General features: G+C 41.6%; 1 protein-coding gene across 2 annotated transcripts in view; it reads left to right on the forward strand.

Moving 5' to 3' along the window:
* Positions 1 to 15320, forward strand: part of MAP2K5 (mitogen-activated protein kinase kinase 5) — a 212626-nt gene that overhangs the window by 79942 nt on the left and 117364 nt on the right. For both annotated transcript variants that reach the window (XM_084641235.1, XM_084641236.1), the window contains exons 10-11: positions 11291 to 11359; positions 11452 to 11533. In XM_084641235.1, coding sequence (XP_084497361.1) covers positions 11291 to 11359; positions 11452 to 11533 — 151 coding nt within the window. The remainder of the gene's footprint in view (positions 1 to 11290; positions 11360 to 11451; positions 11534 to 15320) is intronic.

A 15320-nucleotide genomic window follows, 5' to 3' on the forward strand; every position in this document is an offset into this window, starting at 1 on the left:
GTATTTATACTGGATATTTTAATAGCCTCACACTAATTTAAATTGAGCACAGAGTAAATTATAATTCAGTCACTTGACTGCTTGTATTTAACTTGACAACTCATCCTTATTTGTCCTGGAGGTGTAGAGGAGAGCAGAGGAAATGTGCACAGGTATTTCTCTTTTAGATTTAACCCTTCCTGTTTGAAATCTTAAGTAGTCAAATTCTCATATGTTTTACGCTGCTTAGCATGTTTATAGGTTGCTTTATTTTAAGCAGAGGAGTTGATATTCTTAATACTACTGTCCTTACTGTGGCATTCTGTCATTCCATCAGGAGGGAAGGAGTGTGTTGTCGTTCAGGATCCAAGATTGGTAGACAAGAGATCTAGGTTCAATGCAGAGTAGCTGTGTGACCTTAGGATATGTCTACACTCCAATTCAACACCTGTGGCTGGCCCGTGTTAGCCGGCTTGGGCTGCAGGGCTGTAAAACTAGTGTAGACAGGCTTCAGGTAGAGTGAGGGGTTGTGTGTGTGTGTGTGTTGCCTTCCTGCTTATTGCTTCCTCTTATTTGTTTCCTGGTTCTTTCTCCCTGAATTCAGTGTTCCAGTTCCTTTCGCTGTGTGTGTGTTCATAGAGCCCTTCTGTGCCTCAGTTTCTCATCTGTAAAATGGGAATACTGCTACTTTCCTAACCATGGAGTAGCATGAGGCAGAATTTATTAATGCTTATGAGCTGCTCAGATACTCCACTGTTAAGCACCATAGGTATGTCATTTAATAAAATGCCTCCTTCCCAGAACTCTCCTCTGTATCTCCAGTTCTGGATCATCATCTCTCCTAATTTTGGAAAAGCCTCAGTTGGGTCAGACACTTCTGATCCACCATTCCCACTCTGGCTTTGGCTTTTCTAGAAGGTAGATAGTTGCAATTAGCACCTGAGTTTTTTCCCCATTTGTCAGGAATGACATGATGTTAAATCATGTTATTTTCTGCCTTGGGAAAAGTTAGTCCCAGCTTAAGGCGTTTTCTGTGTTAAAAGCTGTTTTGTTAATGCATACCACATTACACTTCGTTTTAGTTACTTATTCAATTTGTGGTTACATATAGCAGTAAATTTGTGTAATAATTTAGGGTTGTACGAATACAAATTAAAACTGCAGTGGGCATAATATTAATATATGTAATTATAATACTGAATATTGGGATGTTTGTATACATTTTTGTTTGATACTTTCTCAAGAAGATATACATGTCATGACTCATTTTAGTTTTCAATATTATATATTGAAAAAAGTTGAAAACACTTGATTATAGGAAAATGACAATAATGGAGAGTAGTATGTGTGAAGCATTAAGCAGTCAGAAGCATGCAGTTGCGGTTACCAGTCCAAGTCTGTTTGGCCATGCAGCATTCTGCAGCAGAGGGCCAACTTGATATAGTGGATAGACCAAGCCAATTCCTCAAGTTTGAATGGATGTATCCAAAAGTTGAAAAGATGCTGTCTATGCTTGATGATGATGCTAGATGCTGATGCAATTATTTTTCCCAGTTTCCCAGTTTAAACTAGGTTTAAGCTGGTATTTACCAGCGACCTGTCCTAAACTGGTTTTCCCCAGGAAATTTCCAACCGTGCCATATGTTAAGGATTGACCCGCAACTGTTTCCTTGAAATCAGTTGAACTGTTCTGCTTCTATTTGTGCTGAATGGTGCTGAGTAAATTCACAGCGAGTTAATTTATACTTGAAGAATTTAACCTCTCTTTCTGCTCTCAATATGTCCAGGAGCAGGACACAATTTTTCCTTTCTTTGCCACACCGGTCCTTTCAAAGATGCTGCAAGGTTTATTTGCTGTGTGCAGAGTTTAAATTTCATTTTCTTTCAGCACATTCAAGCCACATACATTGCAGTTGTGAAGGGTGTTGCCAGATCCTTATTTATTGCCTGTGTGTCAGTAGTAATGGGCGTGGGAAGTTATGTCCTCTTGGTGTATTAAGCAGTGTCCCATCCCACATAGACCTCTTCCACCTTAAAATTTGCTATCTGCAAACAAAACCCAGTTGTTGCAAGGGAACTATGCACAAAAGGAGCATGAGCAAAGACAAAGAGAAAGCATTAGATGGTCGAGATCAGGATCCTGACAAAAGGAAGAAAGGATAGGAGCAGAATACAGACCCTGGACTTCAGAAAAGCAGACTTTGATTCCCTCACGGAACTGATGGGCAGGATCCCCTGGAGGCTAATTGCGGGGGAAAGGAGTCCAGGAGAGCTGGCTATATTTTCAAGAAGACTAATTGAGGGCGCAGGAACAAACCATCCCGATGTGCAGAAAGAATAGTAAATATGGCAGGCGACCAGCTTGGCTTAACAAAGAAATCTTCGGTGGGCTTAAACAAAAAAAGAAAGCTTACTAGAAGTGGAAATTTGGACAGATTATATGGAGGGGCATAATGATATTGCTCGAGCATGCAGGGGTATATTCAGGAAGGCCAAAGCACAATTGGAGTTGCAGCAAGCAAGGGATGTGAAGGGTAACAAGAAGGGTTTCTACAGGTATGTTAGCAACAAGAAGAGGGTCCAGGAAAGTGTGGGACCCTTACTGAATGAGGGAGGCAACCTAGTGACAGATGATGTGGAAAAAGCCGAAGTACTCAATGCTTTTTTTGCCTTGGTCTTCACAGTTCACAGACAAGGTCAGCTCCCAGACTGCTGCACTGGGCAGCACAGTATGGGGAGGAGGTGAGCAGCCCTCAGTGGTGAAAGAACAGGTTAAGGACTATTTAGAAAAGCTGGACATGTATAAGTCCATGGGTCCAGATCTAATGCATCCAAGGGTGCTGAGGGAGTTGGCTGATGTGATTGCAGAGCCATTGGCCATTATCTTTGAAAACTCGTGGCGATCGGGGGAGGTCCCAGATGATGGAAAAAGGCAAATAGAGTGCCCGTCTTTTTAAAAGGGAAGGAGGAGAATCCGGGGAACTACAGACCAATCAGTCTCACCTCAGTCCCTGGAAAAATCATGGAGCAGGTCCTCAAGGAATCCATTTTGAAGCACTTGGAGGAGAGGAAGGTGATCAGGAACGGTCAGCATGGATTCACCAAGGGCAAGTCATGCCTGACCAACCTGATTGCCTTCTATGATGAGATAACTGGCTCTGTGGATATGGGGAAGGCGGTGGACGTGATACACCTTGACTTTAGCAAAGCTTTTGATACGGTCTCCCACAGTAGTATTGCCAGCAAGTTAAAAAAGTATGGTTTGAATGAATGGACTATAAGGTGGATAGAAAGCTGGCTAGATCGTCGGGCTCAATGGGTAGTGACCAACGGCTCCATGTCTATTTGGCAGCCGGTATCAAGCGGAGTGCCCCAGGGGTCGATCCTGGGGCCAGTTTTTGTTCAACATCTTCATTAATGATCTGGATGATGGGATGGATTGCAGGCTCAGCAAGTTCGGGGATGACACTAAGCTGGGGGAGAGTTAGTTGCTCTGGAGGATAGGGATAGGGTCCAGAGGGACCTAGATAAATTGGAGGATTGGGCCAAAAGAAATCTGATGAGGTTCAAAAAGGACAAGTGCAGAGTCCTGCACTTAGGATGGAACAATCCCATGCACTGCTATGGGCTGGGGACCGACTGGCTAAGCAGCAGTTCTGCAGAAAAGGACCTGGGGATTACAGTGGATGCGAAGCTGAATATGAGTCAACAGTGTGCCCTTGTTGCCAAGAAGCCTAATGGTATATTGGGCTGCATTAGTAGGAGCATTGCCAGCAGATCGAGGGAAGTGATTATTCCCCTCCATTCAGCACTGGTGAGGCCACATCTGGAGTATTACATCCAATTTTCGGCCCCCCACTACAGAAAGGATGTGGACAAATTGGAGAGAGTCCAGTGGAGGGCAACAAAAATGATTTGGGGGCTCGGGCACATGATTTAAGAGGAGAGGCTGAGGGAACTGGGCTTATTTAGTCTGCAGAAGAGAAGAATGAGGGGGGATTTGATAGCAGCCTTCAGCTACCTGAAGGGAGGTTCCCAAGAGGATGGAGCTCGGCTGTTCTCAGTGGGGGCAGATGACAGAACAAGGAGCAATGGTTTCAAGTTGCAGTGGGGGAGGTCTAGGTTGGATATTAGGAAACACTATTTCACTAGGTTTCAGAGTAGCAGCCGTGTTAGTCTGTATCCGCAAAAAGAAAAGGAGTACTTGTGGCACCTTAGAGACTAACAAATTTATTTGCTCAAATAAATTTGTTAGTCTCTAAGGTGCCACATGTACTCCTTTACTATTTCACTAGGAGGATGGTGAAGCACTGGAATGAGTTCCCTAGGGAGGTGGTGGAATCTCCATTCTTAGAGTTTTTAAGGCCTGGCTTGACAAAGCCCTGGCTGGGATGATTTAGTTGAGGTCTGTCCCAACCCTAATTATCTGTGATTCTGATTCTATGTTCAGATTTAGGGGAGGACATGCAGCCTTCCCCCCCCCACACACACACTTTTGGCCCAATTAGTGCTGAAAGCCCTAAATAGCATGGGGTTATTCAGATGACAAATTAGTGTGAAACATATGGGCCTCTTTAATTTTTTCTAAAGTCATGCCAGCCAGCTCCAGCTCAGACACAGTGGAACCCTGCTGGTCAATAGAGCCAGTTATTGTGTTTGGATACAGTTAGCAGTGGTCTCTCTAATAATGTGGAAAATGCAACATTTACTGTGGCTCCTATGTATTGGCTGCTTAATCTGGGGCTTCCTGGCAATACATTCTGGACTGTCAAAGCAGAGCTGGCATGTAACTTTGTCACTTTTTTCTTTTAGGTTCCCCATTCATCATTTATTTATTTAGAGTACATGGGGATGAAGCACATACAGAAGTTGTAGGGTTATCCTTTTGCAGGTCATCTTTAACATTAGAATGCAGAGTCTGTGTGTAATTATAATTTAATTCAAAACAATGGGAGACCTTTCTTCATGCCAGGTCCTGGGTGATTGGATACTGGTGCTGTATTTGACACCAATCACGCTAACTAGTCAGTGCTTAGGTCAGTGAAAGCTTTAGTGAAGAGAGCAGAGACTTTTTATTGTCCATGGTATGTAATAAAAGAAAATTAATCTTTATATTTTGAAGTAGGATTAAATTAAATTAATATGTTAATGGGTAAAACTGCTATAGTGTTCCAGCAAATTATTTTAAGTTTTTCAGACTGAAAAATGTAAGTGAATATTGCTGGCAAATGACTATTGATCTAGAGAAGTGTGTTAAATGTTTCTTGGCAGCCCTATATTACAGTTACAATTTAGTTTAGTGAGAGTTTTTACAAACAACCCTAAAGCAAACTCTTGATAGAAACTATGCTTTTTTCTTTTAGACTGACATCAATACTGTAAAATGTATGTTTGGAAATGGTCTCTCTCTTTATTTTGTTTCATCAGCAGTATATGCAACACATAATTTGTGTTCTCTTAATTCTGCAAAAGTACTGCTTTTGCTCTATAGTTCTAACTCTAAGATAGCATATGGATGGGGAAAGTAAGACTAAGGATAACATGCATTTAGTGTCAATCAATTTCAAATGTATTAGTGTAGCATCTTAGTAATTAACCATAACGCTCAACAAAACTAGCACAAATATTTAAGTCATCACAATACAAAAGATAAAATATCAGGTTCAACTCTTCTGCTAAATTCAAATGACACGTTTAAAACACCACATAAAATAATAAACAACATAAAATTACAAAAGCTGAGACTAAGTTGACCCGTTTAGGCCATAAAGAAAATTAACTTCATGCAATTCTTTCCTTGTTTTTGCCACCACTAAGGCAAATAGAGCAATTACCTATATAACGGACCTATTCATGTTACATAACAAACCTTCTAATTTTTGAACCAATGGTGCCAAGATTGAAGATAGCTATTTATTTCTCCAAAGACAATAAAAGTTACAAAATAGTAAGTAGTGTGGCAAATCTTCAACCTGGCTGGGCCCACATGGGTCATAAATGGTTATGCCTTTCAGTGCCTCCCTTTCATAGATGCTGACTGCATTGTTTGAAAATGGAGAGCCATAAAGGCACTCCTTAGCTTTTGCTGCTTATTCAGAATTTCCAAGGTATTACTTGAATTTATAGATGGTCTTTAAATGCGGGAGTTAGGGAGACATACTGGTTGTGTTAACATCTGCCATATTCAATCGTTCTCATATACCTTCAGCGCTAAACTTAATTCAGATGTTCATGATTTTACTTAAATTCCTGACCAAACCTAGTTCCAAAACTGCCCAAGAATGAAGTTCTCCATGAACTTGCAAGAGCCAGGGAAGCTCTAAATTTTACACCTACTAGGCTGTTACTCCAGACATGAGCTTGGCACATGATGTAAATTCATATTGTTCTTGGAATATGTGTCAGTGTGGATTCCACTGTAGGTACACACATGCACAAGTTAGTCTTTTAAATAGCCTTGTTGTTTGGGGCTGTGCATCCTTACGCTCCTAATCAAAGGTGTAAAGGGTGGGTCAGCCATGTACCTCCTTTGGTTCCCTCTTACCCCCTATGGTTGCGAGAAGGAAGCTGGTGAGTGTCTGACCCACTAGTTCCTAGATTTGGCTAAATTTCTCAAACTCTTCAATAAAACCCCCACGACTCTTCTGATCCATTGACATATGACTTCTGTGAATGATGTCGACCCATCTGGACTGAATGTTCACGGGTCATACCTGCTGTACAGTCCCACTCAATGTGGCAGATTTGAAACCTGCGGGTTTTAAGCCCTGCCCCTTCTGCAATGGACTAATTTCACTGAAAGATGGGAATAGCAGTGCTCTTTCTGCTTAGGAGTGTCATATGCACTGAGCATATACAGTGCCTTTCATTCTCCCCAAGAGTGCATCGGTTGTGAGACCTGTGGCTGAAGCTTCGTCTCCTGAAGCAATATTCAAAGGTTTCTTCAGGTCCTGAGGAAACTAGCTCCAGAGTGCTGATAGTGAACAAGCCAGTTTTATTACGCAACCCTAAAGATCAGCACAGCATCGAGACAAGAACTGGCAATGGCACAGGTGCCTCTGGCACCAAAGCTGACTCCACCAGTGCCATGGACACCTCCAGTACTTTATTCTGGCATGAGAGCGGTTGCGCCAAATACAGAGGTAGGCGTTCCAGGCAGAACTCCAGCGTCTTCCCACAAAGACTGACCACCTAAGGATAAAACTACCGTGCCCAGATGGTGTTGAGGGCTGGTGATGAGCAGCTTGTAACACAGAGGAGGACTCCTTGGGCACTGACCCAGCCCATTAGTAAAAACTCTGGTACAGAGTGTGACGCATGTCTCAGTGCTGCCCTTAGAAGAGGTCTACTCAATCTCTCTGTCTCCAGCATATATCTTCCTTCCGCTTTTAAGCAGAGAATTCTCTCCTCTGAGATCTGTGGCCAACCTCACAGGAAGGCCTGTCTGCTCTCCTGACAGGGCTCAGCGGTCATTTTGTCAGGAACAGCTTTGGACTGACCAATGCCGATCATCTGGCATGCCACTATGTCCCTTTTGGACTTATTGGGGTTTACCATCCCAGACCTCTAGGAGCTGGTCCACATGACATTCAAGGAAGAGGGAGAGATCATTCTCTCCATCAGCTTCTCTGGGCAGACCACCTATTCCAGGCTTCCAAGGGAAAAAAATACCCAGCGGCAGAACAACTACAACAGAATCCTCTTTTGCCACCAAAGGACCAATCATCCTCATTGCCCAATGAGGCCATGTCTTTGGCACTATATCTGGTGCCAGATGACTTCCAGTCATTCTAAGAACTCCTTCTGAGAATTGCTAAGATTCAGGCAATAGAGACTTCCTATCACATATGAGAGAAAGCTTATAAGCCTTTCGATAGTTTGACAGCTCCTGGGGCAGCCAGAATCATTGTCCTCATAAATGGGGAACTGTTGGACCTGGCCATGAGGCAGATGCCAGCCTATAATATAACACTGAAACATGGGTAGAGAAGCAACACCAACTAGAGTTGGATGAATAACTGTTTTTTTTCGGTTTGTTGGCAGTTCTGAAAAATAAAAAAAAAAATTGATTTGTGTCAAACTGAAACCAGTTGGTTTTTTTCCAGCATTTTCAGTGAATCAAAGATGGAAATTTTTTTGTCTGGGATGTTGCCCCAGGTCCTGCAGGACCACACTTGGTGGTTGGACCCAGAGTATATCCAGAAAGGGCTTTCCTTCTTGATCCCACTCCCTGATGATAATACTCATCACAGACACTTCAGAGACAGGTTAGGGTGCCCATCTGGATCAGGTTAGGGTGCCCATCTGGATCATCTGCAGATGCAGGGGACCTGGTCTCAGGATGATTTGAAGCTGCATCTGAATGTCCTGGAGCTGAGGGTCATCCAGTGGCCTGCATTGTCGTAGAACTGGACAGCCAACACGTCCTTAATATGCTGTATATACAAGCAAGGAGGCACTTGCTTTTCCCCTTCATGCCGAAAAGCCATTAGACTATGCACTTGGTGTCCTCTCCAGGGGTTAACCCTATTGGCTCTAATCCTTCTAGGAACCAGCAACAACCTGACAGATTTTTCAAGCCAGCATATGGTAACCAACCACAAGTGGTGACTGCAGATGTCCATCGCAGCGCCCATATTTTGCCAGTGGGGTATTCCCATGATAGAACTGTTTGCCTCTGAAGACCTTCACAAGTGCCCATACTTCTGTTCCAGAGGAGGCATGAACCTGTGTTTTTAGCCAGACATCTTCCTGCAGTGGTGATCACCGGGCCTCCTATACATCTCTCCCGTGACTCCCCTGTTCTCCAGGGTGAAATTAAAAGTCAGACAGTTGACTAACCCGAAGAGCTCCCTTCTGCCTGAGGCAGTTTTTGCCAGACATCTTCCTGCAATGGTGATCACCGGGCCTCCTATACATCTCTCCCGTGACTCCCCTGTTCTCCAGGGTGAAATTAAAAGTCAGACAGTTGACTAACCCGAAGAGCTCCCTTCTGCCTGAGGCAGTTTTGGCTCTGATCTCTTGCCCATGTTTATTCAGCCTCCCATCCATCTCCCATTCTGCCTGGATGTAATATCTCAGAACCACTGCCAGATATTGTACTCAAACCATGCACCTGACGGTGTGGATGTTGGCTGATTGAACACTGCTGACAGATTGTTCTCAACAAATTCAAGAAATCCTCATGCAGAGCAAGAAGCCATTTATTAAAGATCCACTCCTTCAAATGGAAATGAATCTCCATATGATCACTCCAACGTAAACTGGAGCCAGCAGAGGCTCTGAAACTCTGGATCCTCAACTACAAGCTGCACTTGAAACAAGCTGCATTTGCACTTAGTGTTTCCATCTTGCAGCTATTTTGGAGTGCCAGCTCCAATACAGTCATACTCATCTTCTCACATCCAACAGTACTGAGATTCCTTAAGGACTTCCTGCTTACTTACCAGCTGTTAGAGACCTGCCTCCTACATGGAATCTCAACATTGTCCTCCTAACATTTATGGAGTCTCTGTTTGAGCCATTATTGGATTGTTTGATTCGTCACTTTACCCTTATGACAGTCTTTCTGGTTGTCATCACCTCAGTGTGGAGGGTCTGCAAGCTCCAGGCCATTATGGCCAGACCTCCCTCCGTAGCTTTCACAGGGACAAGATGGTTCTGAGACCACACACTAAATTCATCCCTAAGGTCATCTTGGAGCTTCACCTGAAGTAGTCAATTAACTTACCCATTTTCTTCCTACAGCCCCATTCAATGCCAGAAGAGAAGAAGCTACTTTGGACATTTCTTGCTCTCTTATCACAAGACCAAAATGTTTAATCTTTCTCCTCTTGTTTTTGTTTTTTTTTTTGCTATATCTGGATGGTTGAAAAGACAAACCATCTCATCAGCGAAAATCTCTAAGTGGATCAGTCGTTGCATCTCCTGTTATCAGTTAGCTGGCGAGCCTCTCTCTCCAGGCATCATGGCACGCTCCACCAGGGCATATATAGTGTCTTTGGCCTGCTTCAGAAATGTACAAGTATCTGAGATTTGCAAAGCAGCAATATGGAGCAAGCCATTGATATTTGTTAAACTTTACATCCTTGTCGTGATGGTTAGTACTGATGCCAGATTGGAGAGAGCTGTTCTTCAATTGCTAGCTGACTAATGCAGCTCTCCTCATTCTCACCGTCCAGAGGGAGTACTGTTTGCCAGTCCTGTACAGTGGGATCCATACTGACACAATGGAGACAATGGTAACTATGGTTCTTTGAGATGTTGTAGTCAGTGCAGATCCCACGACCTGTCCTCCATCCCTGCTTTTTGGAGTCCTCAGCAACATGGTCTTTAAATTGTGAGGGACCTGGGGGAGAGTCATTGCTCCTTATCCTTTGTACTGGAGCACAAGAAGGCACGGGACACGTGCACGGCCCCTGACATACGCCACTTATTCAAAATACTTGGGCCTCATGTTCATGAGGCACATGCACTCCTACAGTAGTATCCACTCTGACTTGTGCTGGAGAATTCGCGTAAATGCTACAGGACTTGCTTAGAATGTGTAAAGTGTCTTGGCTGCATTCTGCAAAGTTTATCAGGGTCCAGAGTTCTCGGTGTTTCATGGCCAGCCACAGTTGAAAAGTGCTCACGCCAGGGCTGGAAATCAGTTGACCTGAGCTCTGTCTAATGCACCTACCACAGACTTGATTGACGCTGTCTTTCTTTGCTCCAGCTTCCCTGTCTGTAAAATGAGGATCGCATCTTTCAGGTGTGGTTGAATATATGTAAAAGTGCTGTAGTATCCTTGAGTTAAAGATGCCTTTATAAGTGCAAAGTATTAGGCCAAGGGTTTTCAAATTAGAGGTCATGAGGTTATTACATGGGGGTCATGAGCTGTCAACCTCCACCCCCAAACCCTGCTTCGCCTCCAGTATTTATAATAGTGTTTAATATAAAAAAATTTGTTTTTAATTTATAAGGGGGGTCGCACTCAGAGGCTTCCTGTGTGAAAGGCGTCACCAATACAAAAGTTTGAGAACCACGGTGCTAGGTGGTGCTGCCTTATACTGTTAGGGTAAATTATTCCTCTTATTCCTTAGGGAATGTGTGTGGCCGAAGTAGGTTCTATAGTCAGTTTAACCTGTGACTAGCTTTTACAAGTAATTAATTCTGTCCTTTGGCCTCCAGTTTCCTTTCGCTGCCATTACTGGCTCCCACGTTCTCTTTCACATACAGACTATCAATATATGCTGTTGATTTTAATTCAATATAATTTACTTGTATTTTATTTCAGAACAGATAATGTTTCTAATGTTTATATTTTTAGCTCATACCTTTAGATATTACACTGGAACTCCAAAAGCAGATTATGTCGGAATTAGAAATCCTTTATAAGGTATTCTTTTTATAACACTTACTTTTAATTACATTTGTCTGTAGTCTTTATGCAGAGGCTTTTTTGAATAGGGTTCTTTTTTCTTTTTACAGTGCGACTCATCTTATATCATAGGATTTTATGGCGCTTTCTTTGTAGAAAACAGAATTTCACTATGTACAGAGTTCATGGATGGTGAGTTGACTATTTTGTGTACTCTTAATTGTAAAAAAAACATTTAAAGATCTATACTTCCAATGTACTGGAGAATATGATCATTTTAAAAAGGATGTTAGAATTACCACTTTACATTAAATATTTCATTATGTAGAATATTTTTCTGAATGTAATTTCATTTGCTTTTATTGAAAATTTAAATAGAACAGAAATAAGTGCTAGTTTAATCTGTGTTTTGATATTTGATTCTTCCATGCAATCTGTCTTCACTGACAAAACAGCTGTTCTTTTCTTTTAATGTTTCAATAGCCAAAACAGATTTTCTTTTAAAGAAATCTATTAACCCAATGTCCTGTGAGTTTTCCATGAAAATTGGTTCTTAATTGCAAGATAACGAATTATTTTCCAACACAGCTGTTTAGCTCTGCTGCACTCAGTTTCCTTTGGAGTGTACCCTTATTTTTTCCAGTCTGAATCTCTTTTAGGCCTATAAGAAAAGGAGTACTTGTGGCACCTTAGAGACTAACCAATTTATTAGAGCATAAGCTTTCGTGAGCGACAGCTCACTTCATCAGATGATCACTGCATCTGATGAAGTGAGCTGTAGCTCACGAAAGCTTATGCTCTAATAAATTGGTTAGTCTCTAAGGTGCCACAAGTACTCCTTTTCTTTTTGCGAATACAGACTAACACGGCTGTTACTCTGAAACCTGTTTTAGGCCTATAGTACTCCCTACCCTGTGATCTGGTTCCAATGTCATTCTGGAGATTTATTAGCACTTTTACCTTGAAATTTTGTGCTTTGAGATCCTTGAATAAAAGGCACTTTCAACAAGCAAAGTAATCTTATTAAAGCGATTTATAATCATTGCTATCCTCTGTCTATCAAGTCTGGGAGTCTCTCTTGCATGACAGATACAGTCTTCCAGTGTCTGGTGCATGAAAACTTAAACATTTTCCAGCATTCTAGTCTTAGTTTTATGTTGTCATTACATCACTGAAGCAATAATCCATGACGCTCTATGAATTTCTCATGAGCCAGCATTTTCTGGCATAGCTAGGGTTTTTTTTACAAAGGTGCAGTTGAGTTGGATATGAAGAAATAGAAGTCTTGCAAGTAATTTATAATATAAATAGTCATGCAAAGATGGCTCTCTCATAGGAAGTTTACATAAAACAGATGTGTGTCAACGACCATTGTTGGCTACCTTCTTTTCTTTCTTCCATTGAGGATCGCAAATAAAGTCTTTCAGAGTTTTTTATAGATTTCTGCTCATTACAATAATCTGTTTTAAAGTCTAGATATGATCATTCTTTTTGCGCTTCCCTTTGCTATTCTGAAGTTCATAGCAACCCATTTTCATAGATGAGTTGTAGCTCTGATCTTCTGTAAATGCTAAGGTTTTATATATATATATATATATATATATATATATTCATTCAACAAAACCCAGATGTGAAGTTCATTGATGTTCTTGTACTGTACAAACATTGCCCAATGGGTTTGATTTTCAATATTTGTGTTCTCATTAATGTACTCTGGGGTTGAGAATAGGCTGCTGGAAACTTGTGTACAAATTGGTATTTAAATGTGCATGTCATGTGGTGGGCATTCCAAGTAGGGAAATATTTGGAAATGCTACAATGTGCATCTACTTACAGTCTGAAGATCAGGGTCTATAAGTGAGCAGGGAAATTCAAATGCAATTAAAAAGTGACAGAAGTACCTATCTGTAAATGTTCGCCATTCTGAATTCTTGTATAAGAACAGTTAACCCTTTAAGATGTGCATCTTTCATAATGTTGCACAACACTGGTATTTGCTGACCATGCGAAAGTTACTTGGAATCATGTTGGAAAAGAACTCTGGTCCATCTAATGCAGTGTACACTCCCTCTGGCAATGATCTGTAAACAATAATATAAAGGAAGAACAAAACTCACATAATGAGACCTTGTCAAAACTTTTGTTCAAAACTTTCTTATGGCTGCAGGTGAAGATGGAAACATTTACCTCCTAACCCCTGCAAGTGAATAGCCCTTAAGCATGACACTTTTTAACCCCTAGTAACCATTTTTGACAAGCCTTCCTGTCTTGGAATAGTTGTGTATAAAGACTTGTGTGTATCCAGTCTCCTCTTTAAAAAATCCCATTGAACTGTGTCTCAAAAGTGTCCTATGGCAGTGAATTCCATGGATGGCTGTGTGAATAAATACTTCTTTTGTGGAATAGCTAATCACAGATGGAGTTCTAAGGTTAGCTCGATATTTTGCATCTGTATGTTTGGGGATACTTATGTATTAAGGGGATGCAGAGTAAAAACACACACACAGTAGTATTGGTTCTCCTCTTATGGACTTGAAAGCAAAGAAAACTACGTGAATCGTGGTTTACAAATACTGAAGTGCAGAGCTTGAACTGCTTGACCTGGCTCATCCTGGCACCTGCCAATTGATCTTCAAAATCAATGGGAACATAAAACGAGGCTTATTTGCCGTTTCACTTTTACATCTGTAATAAAAATGCTATTTTACTAAATAAAGATGGTGAAATACATTGTTGGATTGTTTTTATTATCGCTGTCTTCTCTTTGGAAGTGCAGAGTACCCTCAAATTTAATTGAAGTTAATGGAAGCTGCAGGTTCTCAGCACCTTTAAAGATCAGGCCCTGTTTGTTTAGGTGCCTACATGTGGATTTAGAAGCCTAAATTTAGGCTCCCAGTTTTGAACATTGACCACAATTTTTGTCCACTGTGTGCTTTGCACAACAAAAATGTTTGGATATTCTAAGATCAGTGTGCTTTGCTTTCTTCCACTGCACTGTCTATAGTCAAACTATTCACTTTTTAAGCACAAGACTTGGCTGCTGATGTGTGAGAATAGACTATTTTTTTGCAGCGGTAAATGTACACTGCTCAGTAGACTCATGAACATGAATAAGAATGACCTGAGCCTGTGAGCAGCCTTCCCTTTCTGTGATGAGTGCTCTGAGCCTGATGTGTCATTTGAGATAATTACCTGTGAGATATCAGCCAATCCACAAGCAAGGGTCTAACCAAGGCAGGTATACAGGTTCCTAATGAAAGCAGCCACTGCAGTCTGCTCAACGTTGACACCCTGTCGGGGATGCTCCCTGCTATCTGGTAGTTCTGACAGACTGCTCCTTCCCCTGCTCCAGCTCAAGCCAGGCTGGTCACCTGGCTGTCCTGACACTTGACCTTCTGTGGTGTTGAATAGACATGTGAGGCTGTGCTACCTTTCATCACACTGTGTAAGAGCCCAGCTAAATTCACTTTAAAAATTTAAGTCCAGTCTCATGCCTTGAACATAGACACTCTACATTTAAAAACAAAACTTAACACATAAATAGAAATGATTTTAAGAAAACAATGTTATGGCCGTGTTGGTCTCAGGATATTAGCAAGACGAGGTGGGTGAGGTAATATCTTTTGTTGGACCAACTTCTGTTGGTGAGAGAGACAAGCTTTCTAGCTTATACACTCTGTGGAATTCAAGATATTACCTCACCCACCTTATCTCCTTAAGGAAATGAGATAGAGCAGTGTTAGTGAAGACCAGCACAAATACTGTATTTCCAAAGATGGAGAACATGAAGAAACTGGAGCAGCTCTTTGGAGTAACTATTACTCACACGACTAACAGGTGAAAAATGGAACAGGAGTCCAGAATGGATTAAGAATCCTGTGATTATTCTCTGGACTCCTGCATTACAGAATGTCTTTTATGATTTTTAATTCAACCATAAACAAGTGAAAGTGTGGGATTTTCAAAATTTCGCAGTGTT

This window comes from Lepidochelys olivacea (assembly GCF_965140295.1).
Source record: "Lepidochelys olivacea isolate rLepOli2 genome assembly, chromosome: 10".
NCBI classification, from domain to species: Eukaryota; Metazoa; Chordata; order Testudines; family Cheloniidae; genus Lepidochelys; species Lepidochelys olivacea.